The sequence below is a fragment of the Cricetulus griseus genome, chromosome 4, assembly GCF_003668045.3.
Source record: "Cricetulus griseus strain 17A/GY chromosome 4, alternate assembly CriGri-PICRH-1.0, whole genome shotgun sequence".
Lineage (NCBI taxonomy): Eukaryota > Metazoa > Chordata > Mammalia > Rodentia > Cricetidae > Cricetulus > Cricetulus griseus.
In genome coordinates this window covers 151,366,052-151,382,203 of record NC_048597.1, presented here as the reverse complement: position 1 = coordinate 151,382,203, position 16,152 = coordinate 151,366,052, and the positions used below count along the sequence as shown (strand labels likewise).

The 16,152-nt window shown below is 37.2% G+C and overlaps 1 protein-coding gene across 1 annotated transcript; it reads right to left on the bottom strand.

Moving 5' to 3' along the window:
* Nucleotides 1-1,734: 1,734 nt before the first annotated feature.
* LOC100765383 (putative olfactory receptor 10D4) lies at nucleotides 1,735-2,669 on the bottom strand. Its single transcript, XM_027412286.1, is given in 2 exon segments — nucleotides 1,735-2,177; nucleotides 2,180-2,669. Coding segments are annotated over 2 exon segments (933 nt in total).
* Between the last annotated feature and the right edge of the window lie 13,483 nt (nucleotides 2,670-16,152).

Sequence of the window (16,152 nt, the reverse complement as noted above, 5' to 3'; positions counted from 1 at the left end):
ACCACCTTTATTTCAATCTTTCAATCAAACACACACACACACACACACACACACACACACACACACACACAGACACAGAGAGAGAGAGAGAGAGAGAGAGAGAGAGAGAGAGAGAGAGAGAGAGAGAGAATAAATGTGAAAGAAAAAATTAGTAAAAGAAAAGATGAGGCAATGCTGTAAAACACATTCCTTTTGGAATCTGTCCAGATGGCAAGTGTAGAGAGGAAAAAGTGGGTGTGTGAAATAGAACTATCTGTGGTGGTTCCTGAGTCACAGAAAGTTTGACATCATAACCTCCTGATGCAATGGGTAGTTAGTCCACAGTCAGTGTTTATGTTTAATACAGAGCAGGGTACAAAGCTGTGGGTTACATTTGATTCTTTAACATTACTATGTTTAATATTTCAAATTAACTGTAGCTGTCTGAAAGGACCTAAGGTTTCTTGTGTTACACCAATGTCTGATTGACAGCTAGCAGCAATGACTGACTGTTCTTGTGCTACAGTATCTTATGTTAGAGATACATAGACCGTACTTCACAGCACTCTGTTTACTGTAACATACTGTCTCTGAGGTCCTTTGAACATTTTCTAGCAGAAACTGTCCACACTTACAGGTTTGTTCTTTTGTTTTATAATTTCCATTTGCAGAAGTAGACTACACATGCCCATGTTGATTATAAGAAACTTAATGGAAAAACACATAGTAATTATTCCAAATAATTTTTCTCCTACAACAAATTTTCTCCTACAACACAGCTAGATTTTTCCTTTCTTCTTTCTTCCCTCCCTTTCCATAATGTATTCATTTTTTTCAAAATAGGAATGAATATAGCATTCAAGAATAGCCCTGAATATCAGAAAGATCTAAAAACTATGAGAATGCTAAAACCAGTACAAGAAAAAGAATATATTCATTAAAAATTTAACTAGGTTCTACAAATGAAACATCTATTTATTTCTTAGCATTTTAGAGAATAGAGACTAGAGAAAGGGGGGTGTGTTGTAAATGTTACTATGAAAATAGAAAAAAACACACAAGTTATGTCTTAGAAAGTTTACTAATGCTACTTGATTTAGGAACATGAAATGAATAAATATATTTCAATTTAATGGCTCTTTTTGTCTGATTTAAGCATATTTTGAACAACAATGGGGATTTATTGACCACCTATTGAAAAATAAACCATGTTTGTGCCTTCGAGGGGTAAAATTACAGAACAATAAACCTAAGTCCCAGAAGATGTGCACAAGAAACAAGTTTGAAATCATGCAAGATTGTGTGCTTGAAATAGCTCACCTAAAATATAACTTAACATTGATTTGAAGTTAGTAGTTTCTGGTAGAAAATTGAAGCTTACCTTCTCAATTTTAGAAAGGATATGAAATTATGTTTTCATTTATTTGAGAGTCTCTTAACATTTTTAAGAATTAGATGACTAACAAATATTTGAGAGAATACTAGTACCTGGAGAGAATCCACACAAAATAAAAATCAACACAGAATCTGCTAAAAAGCCTTTTTCAATTATATTTCATTATAAAACATAAGGAAATATAAAATAATTATGTATCTTCAAGTAATGAAGAAATTGATAAATTGGTGTAATGTACATTTCATTTTAATATATCTTGGAAGTTACAGATGCCAATTTGTCTTGTGAAATAAATTGTCAATGCAAATATGCCCTATTAAATGGTGATTCAGACTTGTTAAACAAATATTTAGATGCTTTTATTTATTTTCCAGGCTGAGATTTCTCTTAAGAAATATGTGTCGCAGGGCTGCTTTCACATCCTTATTTCTCAGGCTATAGATCAATGGATTGAGTGTGGGTGTCACAAGATTGTTCAAAATCTGAATTATTGCACCAAGCAATGGACTAGGACTGGGCTGCAGGTAGATGATGATGACTGGTCCATAAGCACAGACAATGGCAGTGAGGTGGGCACTGCATGTGGAAAATGCTCTCTGCCTTCCTTCTGTTGAGCGGATTTTTGAGATAGAGATCCCAATTCGAGTATAGGACACAAGTATTAGGAAAAAGCAAATAAGAGATAAAAGACCAACATTTGTAAACCCTACCCTCTGTGCTAGAGAGGAGTCCTCACAGGCCAGTGGTAACACTGCAGGCATGTCACAGAAGTAATATCCCACCTCACTGGGGCCACAATAGGCAACTGGAAAGTGAGGGTAGTTAGGATAATGGCATGCACACAACCACTCATCCAGGTTCCTGTGGCCAAGACACAGCACACTCTGTGATTCATCATGACTGTGTATCTCAAAGGAAAGCATATGGCAACAAAGCGGTCATAGGCCATCACTGTGTATAGGAAGCACTCTGTGCTTCCCAGACAATGATAGAAGAAGAGTTGTATAATACAGCCCTGGAAAGAGATCCCTCGACCTTGTCCTGAAAGATAAGACAACATCTTTGGAGCTGTTGTGGAACAAAAACCCAAGTCAAAGATGGAGAGGTTTCCCAAGAAAAAGTACATGGGTGTGTGAAGTCTCTGGGAGGAGATGACTGCAGTAAGAATGAGGAAGTTTCCCAGGAGGGCACAGGCATACAGTGTTGAGAACAGGAAAAGCAGGACCTTCTCCAGGCCTGCTGTATCAGGAATGCCCAGCAAGATGAATTCTGTCACCATAGTGTTGTTTGTCATTCTTATGAAATAATCACCTCCGGAATCTGTGGAAAGAAATTCTTGGCAAAATTTATTATGTATATGGAATAGGTGAGTTTAAATCATCAGTGTGGAAGAGAAAATGAAAGTGGCATTTACAGAGAGATGTTCTAGACCGAATTAACCCTTCCTTCTGATGGGGTATTTTTCCTCACTTAGGTGCCAAATTGCAGATAGAGTTTCTGAAAATGTCACTCAGAAAGTAACTTCCAGAGCAATTGCAGATGGTGTCTTAACAATCTCACCCAGAAAGTAGCTTCCAATGCTGGTCTCTTCTCTTCCCCTATTCATATAAATTATTCTATTCATCATTTGTGATTCTGAAACAAAGAAAAACACTCTAGAATTTTACTTGTAGGAAGGATGGTGGAATGGCAGAGGTGGAAATGGGATAAGAAAGAGTGGGGGGTGAGCATAACCAGGATGCATAATACATAGTTTTGAAATTTTCTAAGAAAATTCAATTAATGAAAAGTTATGTTTCCAGACACATGGGCACCCAGGTTCTGGAACCAATGGTAATGATAATCAGAACCTACAGTCTTTGTGAAGAAAAGACAACAGCAAAGGATATACTTCATGATTTTAAACTCAAAGTCTGGGCATCAATGAATCTTGAAGCTGAATGCATACACCAGTTTTTCTTACACAGAAGCATGAATACTTGCCTATTCTTCTTGTGAAAAACTGAGGACTTGTGATTTTACATGGGATAATCCTGTGGATTTTATGGTGAAAATTTGAGAAGAGTGTGGTGACTGAAGTCTCCATAGGCACTTCTTGTGTAATGTGGAGCTTCACCTACTTCTCTTAGAAACATAATACCCACCTTACAAGTACACATATGAACACTACACAGACATGCACACAAACAGACATATACACAGAGACACATGCACATACACAAACCTCAGTCCAAACCTCACAATTAATAATGTGTCAAATTTTAAAGGATATTTGTCACATATATCACAAGAGGTAAACTATGTATGTAGAACTGAAAAAAAGCAACCTGAAAAGTACTTTATTGCCCAGTTGTATAGAAGGAACAGATGCACAAAGATCATGATGCAAAAAATACAGTCACAGATGTTTTAAAGTGCCATGAAAGTTTTACTGTTTTTAACAAAGAAATTTCATGGATTCATCTGTGAGCATAAGAATGTATCATCAAATTTCAACTTCCTTTAACTCTATCCATGATTATTAGATCATGAGGGACAATGAGTGGCTACCTAAAGAAAGACCTTAGCATTTAATGTGGAACAAAGAAACTACTGTTGCCTCTACCTCAGGATGCAAAGTCTAATTCTGGAACCATATTTGAGTTAAAGAAAAGGGTGGGTACAGAAAACACTCCTTTCAAGTTGTCCTATTTTAAAATTTTCTGATATGTTTTCATATTTCTTTCAGTTTCCCAATACAGTATAATCTTTAAGTAATAGGTTAAGTCAAAAAATATATTGTCTAAAACTCCATATTATGTTCCTAGTTACTGGGAGACTGAATACTCTGATACAGATGAAGGAGACATTTGGTCACTTACAGAGCCAGTAGAAAGCTTAATGTGTTGGATGGTGTTATTGAGCACTGTTTTCCTTTCTACCTGCAGCAGAAGGAGGGAGCCTCACCATCCTTCAGTCTCTAATTTGGAATTGAGAATTCCTCCTTGTTATAGTTACTTTCCAGTAGAATGACACACATCAAAGTGTGCTTCAGCTCCCTGGCAGCAATTTCCTGTTTGGTTCCAGGAACTGCAATAATTTACAACACAAGAGATTTTTAAATAATCGTGATCTTCCTTTGGGTGTTAATCCCAAGAGAAAGGAGTCTTAATGAGCAAGAGTCTAACTAACTCCTTGGTTTAATTATGTTGTGGCTGGGGGAATTATTTCAATATCTTTTGTGAACACTTTTATGGACTAACATTCTTGAACAATGTTTAGATGAAGCCTTAATATTTTTTTGAACACTTAACATGCGACTAACAATTTTAAAAGCTTGTAATTCTGAAATCCTATTTGTTGCATACTGACCTATATGGTGCGATATGGTTCTTTGAAGGTGGGAAAAGTACTGTCAGAAAATGTCCTTTGAGCTGGGACCTACAGTGAGAATCAGCAGACAGGTTGGGGAAAGACAAAGCAATTTCCTAGCAGAGGCATTGGCATGTATATTGTGTATGATGGAAAAGATCACAACAATCTTAAGGACTTTAGAAGCTGAGCCTGAATGTTAGAGTCACTGAAGTCAGAATTTCTGTCCTGCAAGCCACTTCCAAGTAACCACATAGAGGCTTCGCATGAATTATAAATGCTCGGCCAATAGCTCAGGCTTGTTTTTAGCTCTCTCTTACATTTCCAGTTTAGCCATACTTTTATGTATACATTGCCATGTACCTTGGTACCTTTTCTCAGGATGGCATGTTCATGTTGCTTCTCTCTGTGTCTGCTCCCTACTCCTTTGACTCTGCCCTTCTTCCCAGCATTCTCTGGTTGGCTCTCCCTCTAAACCTATCCTGTCCAGCTGTGGTCAGTCAGATTCTTTATTAAACCTATCACAATGATATATATTCATACAATGTAAAGGAATATTCTGTAAGTCTATATTTTCAGTTTCTTATGAGTCTGAAGGAGTAGGATCACAAATGTAGACTTTTCTGAATGACAGTGTATATTTAAGGTTTGCTGAGGAATAATCCCTCTGTACACTGTGAATATGTATTACTCTCATGTATTAATAAAAAAAACCTGACAGGCTTATAGCCAGGCAGGAAGTATAGGTGAGACAGACAGATACAGAGGATTATGGGAGAAAGAAAGGGAGTCAGGAGATGCCAGCTAGCCAACAAAGGAGCAGGGCATGTAGAAAATGAGGTAACAAGAGATTAGCCATGTGGTGGCAGAGGGGAAATAAGAAATATGGGTTAATTTAAGTGCAAGAGTTAGCTAGTAACAAGCATGAGCTATGAGCTAAGCATTTATAAGTAATACTAATCCTCTGAATGGTTATTTCGGGAACTGCCAGGCAGGAGAGAAATGTTCAATTTCAAAGGTTAACATAGGAAACCTGTTTAGATCATGTCTCAAAATAAAAATTAAAAAGCATAGGGACACAGCTCATTGTAAGTATACTTACTTGTAGTGTGATTGCTTAGCATGGAGAAGGCCACAGGTTTGATCCCTAGTGTTGCAAATGAAGGAGGTGTTAGAGCTTATAGGAAGAGAACTCCAATTAAGATAAAGCTTGAGAGAGAGAACACAGATGATGATGACTGAAGGTCCCACTGTTCATGTTAAACTGTTGTCTATAAATTAAGGAGTAGATGAAATGCTACCATTTTAAGCAGGAGTGTCTCAGTATATAGTGGGTGAGAAAGTATATGAAGAGATGACCACATCTACAGTATAGAGAATAGTTCTGGGGAGAGTAGACTACTCAAATAGTCAAGTAAGAGCCAGCACTAGAGTCTTTTCAGACATGTGGTCAGAAATAAAGAGGAAAGAATATTTACTAGTGCAGAGAAATGTCATCTTTAGTGGATATGAGTAAAGAGCCAGTTAGCCTAAAATGATGGTACCAGAGTAGATCTTTATATCCAGATAAGGAAAAAAGGAAAGCTGTTAGGGTGGGAAACAGACCAATAAAATAAAAAAAGAGAGGGTGATTTGTACAAAAGAAAAGAAAAAAGTTATAGGAATAAAACCAATGAAGAGAGACTAAAATCAACCATGGCTAAGAAGAGCGACCATGAAGGCTATGAAGACAAGGCCCAAAATCCATAGAGATAAGGAGGATAAGCATAGAAAGTAGACATTTTAGGAGAAAAAGATGGCCACCATTTTCAGTTTTAGCAAATTTTGCTCCATTGTGCAGAGAAGGGTGACATATGAAGTAGAATCCTGTTTATTCCTACAATGTGTGTATTTTAAACACTCTAACACCCCCAGTTCCTATTTGATCTCTAAAATATTCACACAGCACTCTAGCTCAGACACACTTAGAGTGCATCCACAGAGCAATTGCTTGTGCCTGGTAAGGAGTACATTGTACTAACTGGAAACTCACTGCTATTGCTATAAGAAGTGCTTCTCAGTCACTCTGCTTTCTATTGTTCAGATGCCTCCTGGCCACACTAAGTTGAGGTTGGGAAAGAATTGGGATAGAGGAGTATTGGTATTAGCTCTTCTTTGAATTTCTGGTAGAATTCTGCACTGAAGCCATCTAGCCATGAACTATTTTTGGTTGGGAGACTTTGATGACTCCTTATATTTCCTTAGAGGTTATAGGTCTGTTTAAGTTGCTTATCTGTTCTTGATTCAATTTTGGTAAGTGATATCTATCCATAAAATTGTCCATTTCCTGTAAATTTTCCAATTTTGTGGAATATCGGTTTTCAAAGTATGACCTGAAGATTCTCCGTATTTCCTCAGTGTCTATTGTTATGCCCCCTTTTCATTTCTGATTTTGTTAATTTGCATGTTCTCCCTCTGCCTTTTGGTTAGTTTGGATAAAGGCTTGTCTATCTTGCTGATTTTCTTGAAGAACCAACTCTTCATTGCATTGATTCTTTGAATTGTTTTTTGTTTCAAATTTATTAATTTCTGCCCTCAGTTTGATTATTTCCTGGTGTCTACTCCTCCAGGATGAATTTGCTTCCATTTGTTTACACAATAGAAGCAGAAGGTTCATTGCCAAACCCTTTTTACAAGGCTACAATTACCTTGGTACCCAAGCCACACAAAGACACAGCTAAGAAAGGAACTACAGATCACTATCCCTCATGAACATTGAAGCAAAAATACTCAATAAAATATTGGCAAACAGAATCCAAGAACATATCAGAAAAATCATCCACCATGATCAAGTAGGCTTCATCCCCAGGATGCAGGGTTGGTTCATCATTCGAAAATCTATCAATGTTATCCACCATATAAACCAACTGAAGAAGAAAAACCATATGATCCTTACAATAGATGCTGAAAAAGCCTTGACAAAATCCAACACCCCTTCATGATGAAGGTCCTGAAGAGATCAGGAATAACAGGAACATATTTCAACATAATAAAAACAATATACAGTAAGCCAACAGCCAATATCAAACTGAAGGGAGAGAAATTCAAAGCTATTCCTCAAAAATCAGGAACAAGACAAGGCAGTCCACTCTTTCCATATCTCTTCAATATTGTCCTTGAAGTACTAGGCTAGAGCAAGAAGACAACATAAGGAGATCGAGGGGATACAAATTGGAAAGGTAGAAGTCAAGCTTTAACTGTTTGCAGATGATATGATAGTCTACATAAGTAAACCAAAAATACTCTACCAGGGAACTCCTACAGCTGATAAACACCTTAAGCAAAGTGTGAGGATACAAGATTAACTAAAAAAAATCAGTAGCCCTACTATATATGATTGATAAATGTGCTGAGAAAGAAATCAGAGAAACATCACCCTTTCCAATTGCCACAAACAACATAAAATACCTTGGGGTAATGCTAACCAAAAAAGTGAAAGACGTGTATCATAAGAATTTTGAGACTTTAAAGAAAGAAATTAAAGAAGATACCAGAAAAATGGAAGGATCTCCCATGTTCTTGGATAGGATCAACATAGTAAAAATGGCAATCCTGCCAAAAGCAATCTACAGATGCAATGCAATCCCCATCAAAATCCCAGCACAATTCTTCACAGACCTTGAAAAAACAATTCTCAATTTTATGTGGAAAAACAAAAGACCCAGGATAGCCAAAACAATCCTGTACCATAACAAAACTTCCAGAGGCATCACCATCCCTGATTTCAAGCTCTATTATAAAGCTATAGGCCTGGAAACAGCTTGGTACTGGCACAAAATAGACAGGTAGACCAATGGAATCCAGTTGAAAAGCCTGATATTAACCTGCACACATATGAATGCCTGATTTTTGGCAAAGAAGCCAAAGCTATACAATGGAATAAAGAAAGCATCTACAACAAATGGTGCTGGCATAACTGGATGCTGGCATGTAGAAGACTACAGATAGATCCATGTCTATCACCATGCACAAAACTTAAGTCCAAATGGATCAAAGACCTCAATATAAACCCAGCTACACTGAACTTACTAGAAGAGAAACTAGGAAATACCCTTGAGCAAACTGGTACAGGAGACAGCTTCCTGAACATAACACCTGTAGTACAGACACTGAGATCAACAATTAATAAATGGGACCTCCTGAAACTGAGAAGCTTCTGTAAGGCAAAGGACACAGTCAACATGACAAAACAACAGCCCACGGATTGGGTAAAGATTTTCAACAACTCAACATCTGACAAAGAGTTGATCTCCAAAATTTACAAAGAACTCAAGAAGCAAGTTTCCAAAACACTAATAATCCAATTAAAAGGTGGGGTACAGAACTAAATAGACAATTCTCAATAGAAGAATCTAAAATGGCTGAAAGATAGATAAGAAAGTGTTCAACATCCTTAGTCATCAGGGAAATGCAAATCAAAACAACTCTGAGATACCACTTCACACCTATCAGAATGGCTAAAATAAAAAACACCAATGATAGTTTATGCTGGAGAGGATGTGGAGAAAGGGGAACACTCTTCCAAGGCTGGTGGGAGTGCCAACTTGTACAGCCACTTTGGAAATCAGTATGGTGACTCCTCAGGAAATTGGTAATCAGTTTACCACAAGATCCAGCAATTCCACTCTCAGGCATATACACAAAAGAAGCACATTCGTACAACAAGGTCATCTGTTCAACGATGTTCATCGCAGCATTATTTGTAGTAGCCAGAACCTGGAAACAACCTAGATGCCCCTCAACTGAAGAATGGATAGAGAAAATGTGGTACATTTACACAATGGAGTACTACTCAGCAGAAAAAAAAATGGAATCTTGTAATCTGCAGGCAAATGGAGAGAACTAGAAGAAACCATTCTGAGCAAGGTAACCCAGCCACAAAAAGACTAACATGGTATGTACTCACTCATATGTTGATTTTAGACATGGAGAAAAGGATTGCCAGCCTACAATCCATACTGCCAGAGAAGCTAGTAAACAATGGGGACCCTAACAGAGACATACATGGTCCCCTGGAGAAGCAGAAAGGGACAAGATCTCCTAAACAAATTGGGAATCCGGGAGGATGGGTGGAGAGGAGAGGAAACTAGGAGAATGAGAAGGGGAGAAGAAGAGGGGTGAAGAGGATATGATTGGGCAGGGAGTTTGAGTTGAGGGAAGAAGAGAAGAAAGCAAGATAAGAGATAACATAATAGAGGGAGACATTATAGTTTTAAAGAGAAATCAGGCATTAGGGATATGTCTGAAGAGCTACAAAGATGATACCAATTAACAATCTAAGCAACAGAGGAGAGGCTACCTTAAATGCCCTCTCAATGAGATTGATGACTAATTCATATGACATACTATAGCCTTCATTCAACAGCTGGTGCAATTAGAAGCAGACACCCACAATTAAAGCTTGAACTGAACTGGAATCCAGTTGCAGAGAAGGAGGACTGATTAGCAAAGTGGTCCACACCAGGCTGGTGAAACCCACAGAAACAGCTGACCTGAACAAGGGAGAGCTCTTGGTCCCCAGGCTGATAGCTGGAAAACCAGCACGGGACTGATCCAGATCCCCTGAATGTGTGTGTTGGTGAGGAGACCATGAAAATCTATCAGACCTCTTGTAGTGGATCAGTACTTATCCCTAGCATAGGAATAGACTTTGGGAGCCCATGGAGGGATACTCCCTGAGTCTAGACACAAGGGGGTTGCCCTGGGCCCTATCCCTAAGAATAAGACAGACTTTGAAGCTTTGAAGACCCCCTATGGAAGGCTTCACCCTCCCTTGGGAGCAGAAAGGGTATGGGATAGGAAGAGTGTTAGTTGGGGGGCGGTGGCAGGGGGGTAGGGGAGGAGTGGAGGGAAAAGGACCTGTGATTGACATTAAAATAATTTTATTTCTAATTAAAAAAAAAAGAATTGAGAGAGTGGTTCGAGAATCTCCAGCATGGAATGTAGCTATAATAAAAGAAGGTATCTCCCTAACTCAAAAACCACATGGCCTGAAAATAGGCAATAGATTTTAAATGGAGCTTTAAACCTCTTCTAGTGTGTAGTTCAACAGTATGGGATGCATTCACACTGTTTGTTACACTATCCACAGAGCCCTTCATTAATGCAGAATTGTAACTTAAACATGCGAAAAGTGTCATAATGAAGACCATGATTTTGTAGGATAACCTAAAACTAATTTTAAAAGAAACTGCAAGCAACCAGGGAATTTTGAGAGTAGGATAAATAGTCTCCAGGAAAGAGCACATCAATTGGCTTTACAGCACCCAATGGTAATCCCTGAATATATATATGGAAGATCATACATACTGTGCAGGTTATATTTAGAAATATATGTATGTAATTTACATACATGCATATAACAATTGTCAGTGGAAAGAGACATTGAAAGAGAAAGAAGGAGTATATGGAAGGGTTTGAAGGGAGGAAACAGAAGGGAATATATATATATATATATATATATATATATATATATATATTCATATATATTCTGAGAGAGAAAAGAAGAAAATATAGCCATTAAACCAAAACTCCCTCTTCTTCTGCTTCCATAATCTTCCCACATTTCTACCCCTTACTAACCATCATTTTATATCATTTTTCAATGAAAACAGCTTATCCTAGAACCTAGAGTGGCTATGTTCATTCTACTGTGATTGGCTCTTCCTTCTTAGCTCATTCTTCTAAAGGATTGGCCAAGTAGCTGAGGAGTAATATATGTGTCAGAACCTCATTGCTGATCAAATCTGAACAATATTCCTTTGTATATCTATTGTATAATACATTGAAATGATCCATGCACACACTCAGACATTTTCCATTCCTAGGCTTTATGAATAATAATGTTATGAACACAGGAATATAAATAACTTTTCAGGACCTTACTTTTGATCATCTTGTATATACAATGAGAATATGAATTGTTTGATTTTGTTATTTAATCCCCCTTATTTTTAAGGAACTATGATGCTATTTCCATAATGACAATCCCATTTTATAGTCTCATCAATATAATAGCATTAAAGAGTAAAATTTTCTATAGACAAAAATAATTACCATTGTTTTTTATTTTAATTGTTTCCTTTCTAATAGTATATATTTATGCATATATAGTATATATTTATGCATATATATAGTATATCTATTATATACTTGCTTTAAATACTACAATTTTGGGTATTATAATTAGAAATTATTTAAAATGTTTGGAGCTTTTGACACAGTCATTGAGAAATTTATTCAGTAGGAGTCAAAGAAGAAATGTTTATTCATGTTTTGACTTTCAAACATCTGTATATCTCTAGTATAGCTACTTATTTAATTTAGAACTCTGTTCTGCATGATGAATGTATTACTAATGTTCTTTCCTTTAAGCCAATAAAAATACAATTAATCATATTTTAAATGGGGTCTTTATCCATTTTTAATTGGTATAAAATTTTTCCAGGGACTAGCTATAGCATAAAGGGGAGGAGACGTTTTCTTATGGTACAGATCTAGAGGCCAGGATAATGAATAATTCAAAAATCACAGATGAAAATAGTATCAGGAAAATGTGTGTGTAATCCAATAAACATACCTCATTTTTGCACTTTTGATTCTGAAAAAAAACAAACAAACTGGAAAATGGCTTTCATTTTCAGACCCCGTTAGACATGAGAAAATACAACAAGCCTTATAGGGAGAACAAATGAAGAACCTATCAACTGAAAATTATGATATCTCCATGATGGATGGAAGGTTTTCCCTTATAATGTATGAAGGAGTAACTGCTGGGCTATCCAACGGATGTGCTTAAGAAGACAACATCAGGGCCAGTGCAGGCAGTGAGATGCAGGAGTGGGAGCTGCTATGAATTCTTGGAACTGCATCTATAACTTAGGAGCTGGGTCAGTGATACCCAGTATTCCATGATTGTATAGATCTGCCAGAAGTACCTGGGTGACATGGTTATGACTAAGTACACAACCACTGTACAAAAGGAGCGTGGAAAGAATCATATTGTGTTGTAGAGGCATAGTGTGATATTTAGTTTTAATCAGATGATCACTGAGAGTAAATAAATTTGGAAATACTCCCAGAAAAAGTGTTCCTTGGCAAGTCATTTTGGAAAGATATGCATGCAACTCATCCAGAAATTACATCAATTCTGATGAGGGTGACATCACCTTCACTCCCTTTGGCATTGAATGAGGTAGCTTTTGAGTTTCACCACATTTTCTGTTCTAATTCAAAGATAGGCAAGAGTTACTAAAATACATTTGAACAAAGAGAAAAGACATTCACTGCTGATCTCCAGTGGGAGGCAATCCACAGACATAAATGTATTAAAACTTAGAATTCTCAACCCTAGTTCATTCTCCTCCAGTATCCCAGTGTATGACACCACTCCTTAGAATGTTGCCCTCTTGAAATATTAGGAGCTCTTTCCTGACATTTCTGGTGGTGATTCTGGGTAAGGAGCAGACATGTGAATATCTGGAGTCTAAATTAATTGTCATCTGAAAACTTTTTAGGAAACACATGGAAGTAGAACGATAGATTCACCTGACTGACAATGGAGAATTCACTGAGCTGGTGGCATCGGGGTAACTCATGAAGAAGGCACTGGGCCACCTAGCAGAGCAGCTGCTGCCCTAAGAGATGTCCAGTAGTGGGATATTGAAAACATTTGGGGTGACCAAATGAAAATTCCTAAAAGTGACCATTGTGGCCTTGGAGCTATCCATGGGGAGCCCAAAGACTATCCTCCCCCAAATAGGTTTACTGTAGAGGCTAAGAAGTTTCAGAGTTGAGATGACATCTCCATGAAAGAATTGGGAAGATAAGATGCCAACACCAGGATGAAATCTGCTTTGTAAACAGACAGACAAACAGTGGTTCTAGTGTGATAGCATCTGCCATGCTATGAAAACAGACAGGCAGACCATAGTTCTGCATGAAAAAGCACTGGGCATGCTGTGAAAGCAGACACACAGTCATGGTCCAGGATGTAGCAGCATCAGCTATGCTCTGAGAACAAGCAACTGTGTTTCCTGGATGTAACAACATCAAGCTGATAACACAGTCTGAAGAATGCAGGTCCACACCAGGTTCAACCATCAGTTAATTGTTGCAGGGATGATATACTGACTTCTCTTACTACAAATGGATAAATAGAGAGGTTAAAATAAAGTTAGTGGCGAGTTCAGTGTATATCCAAGACCTATTTGCAGCAATTATTATCAGTTGGTTCCTGAACAGTGCATTAATATTATAAGTTCTCTGGCAAGATGATGAGGTATGTTAAGCCAACACAGAGGTCATGAAGGGCAGCTCCAGCAGGGGTGGGCAATTAGGAACAGGAGTTTCTTAGCTAACTAGGTAGTTTGGTGGCCACAAAGCTAATTCATGTGAGATTCTGTATCTGTTATGTGAGGCTTCTAATATTGAGAACTCTTGCATAGAAATTGTAAAGGTTTATTTTATACAACTGGTGTGTACATGTATGGAGATGATAGTTATGAAAGGGATATCATTGCCACTGTAATGCCTTATAAACATCTCACACTCCTCTTTGTTAAATAGGGGAACTGAAGTGTTTGGGAGCTCATTTTCAGAAACATTTTGGCTTATGTGCCTATTCTCTTGGAAAAAAAACCCAGCAACTTGTTGCCAGGCAACCACAGGGCAGCTACCTGAATCAGTCAGCAAGCTATTCCATAGTAAGGCATCCTATTGGCTTCATTCCACAAAAGAACAAAAATACATTATCAAGTAAATACTTTGCACACAGCCAAAAATGCATTATCTCATCTATTACCTCCATTAAATTATGTCTGTGCATGATATTTACTCTATCATGACAGAATGAACTGCAAAATAATTACAACACTGTAAAATATGCTAAGTAATATCATGCCAACTTCATTAAATTATGAGTAGATTAATTCTGATTATGAATATTCTTTTGTTTAGAAAATATATTAAAAGGCAAATATGAGTTATCCTCTGCTTATTTCTTAAAGAAGTATAAGCCCCAAATATCTCCCACAAAAATTGCACATTGACTTTAATATGATGTTTATACATTTGAACTGAGTCATGGTTCCCTGCTGCTAGTCTCTGCTTTCATTCTTTATTGAATAGAGCAAGGCTCTTTTCCTACTTACAAGTTTCATTGCTCTAACATAGGGACATTAATTTCTACTTTCCCAAGGGCAGAAACATGGATTTTATAACACCTGCATTCCACTTAAACAATTTCAAAACCAAAGGATGCCTAGACATTTAATAATATTACAATTAAAATAATAATCATACTTTGCTTCTATAAAAATTCTAAGGGAAATTTCATGGTTTGTGTATATAGACATGTAGGCAGAGATCACAGGAGGAAAAGTAATGGTGCTGTCAGTACTGTCAGGATGCCCATCAGGTTGCATGGCTTCCTGGAACACAGAAACCATAAATCTGGGTTTACAGTTCAATTTTAGTCCATATGATACTGAGAGGGTCAGGTGATTCACATGGCTGCCATACCCAAAGAAGAAACTAATGATCGATTCTTCATTCTTTCATGGAGATGGAAGTACAAATACTCATTTTTTCTTGTTTGAATATTAGTCAAAAATTTAAACAGTGACATCATAGTATCTGGGTTCTCCTTAATGTTCCTTAATTTCATTTGGTGTACATTTCTTTTGTTTTCCTTTTTGTTATTTGATACAAATTTTAAATTTAAATATATTTCCTCATGTGCCTCTCTTCCCCCAAAGTCCTTCCAGATCTTCTCCCTCTCTCTCCTCACCCCAGTGTCAGTTCCTTCTCAAAACGCAAACAGAAAACTAAAGCAGCAACAACAAAAACCCTCCAAAAATAGAAAATAAAAATAAATAAAACAACACCCTCCAAAACTGCACCAAATTGTAACCAAATAAGAGTGCTGCGCGCGTGTACACACACACACACACACACACACACACACACACACACACACATGCACACTCACACACACCAAAAACAAAACTGTAAAATTTAAGTTTGTCAGCTACTCATAATTTTTCTTGTGTGTACTTGTGTTTCCAAAATTCTATTTACAGACCAGGGGATCAATAATTATTTGTGAATTATTCATTTCACAATCTAATGTATATGTAAACTACTAAATTCCATTCTTTTGAGACATTAAACTATGAATAAAGTTAGTCTCATAATGAGGTAGAACCACATTTTCAACTAAGTAAGCAGTGTGTATGACTTTGTGTTCTCCCAAGCCCAAATGTCCTTTCATAAATGTTGTTTACTCTACACCTGATTGGACATCACTGAGTTACACACTATTCATCTTATGTCCAATAGAAATGTACCCAGGGGTATGTCACTTACCTGTTTCTGGAAAATCTAAA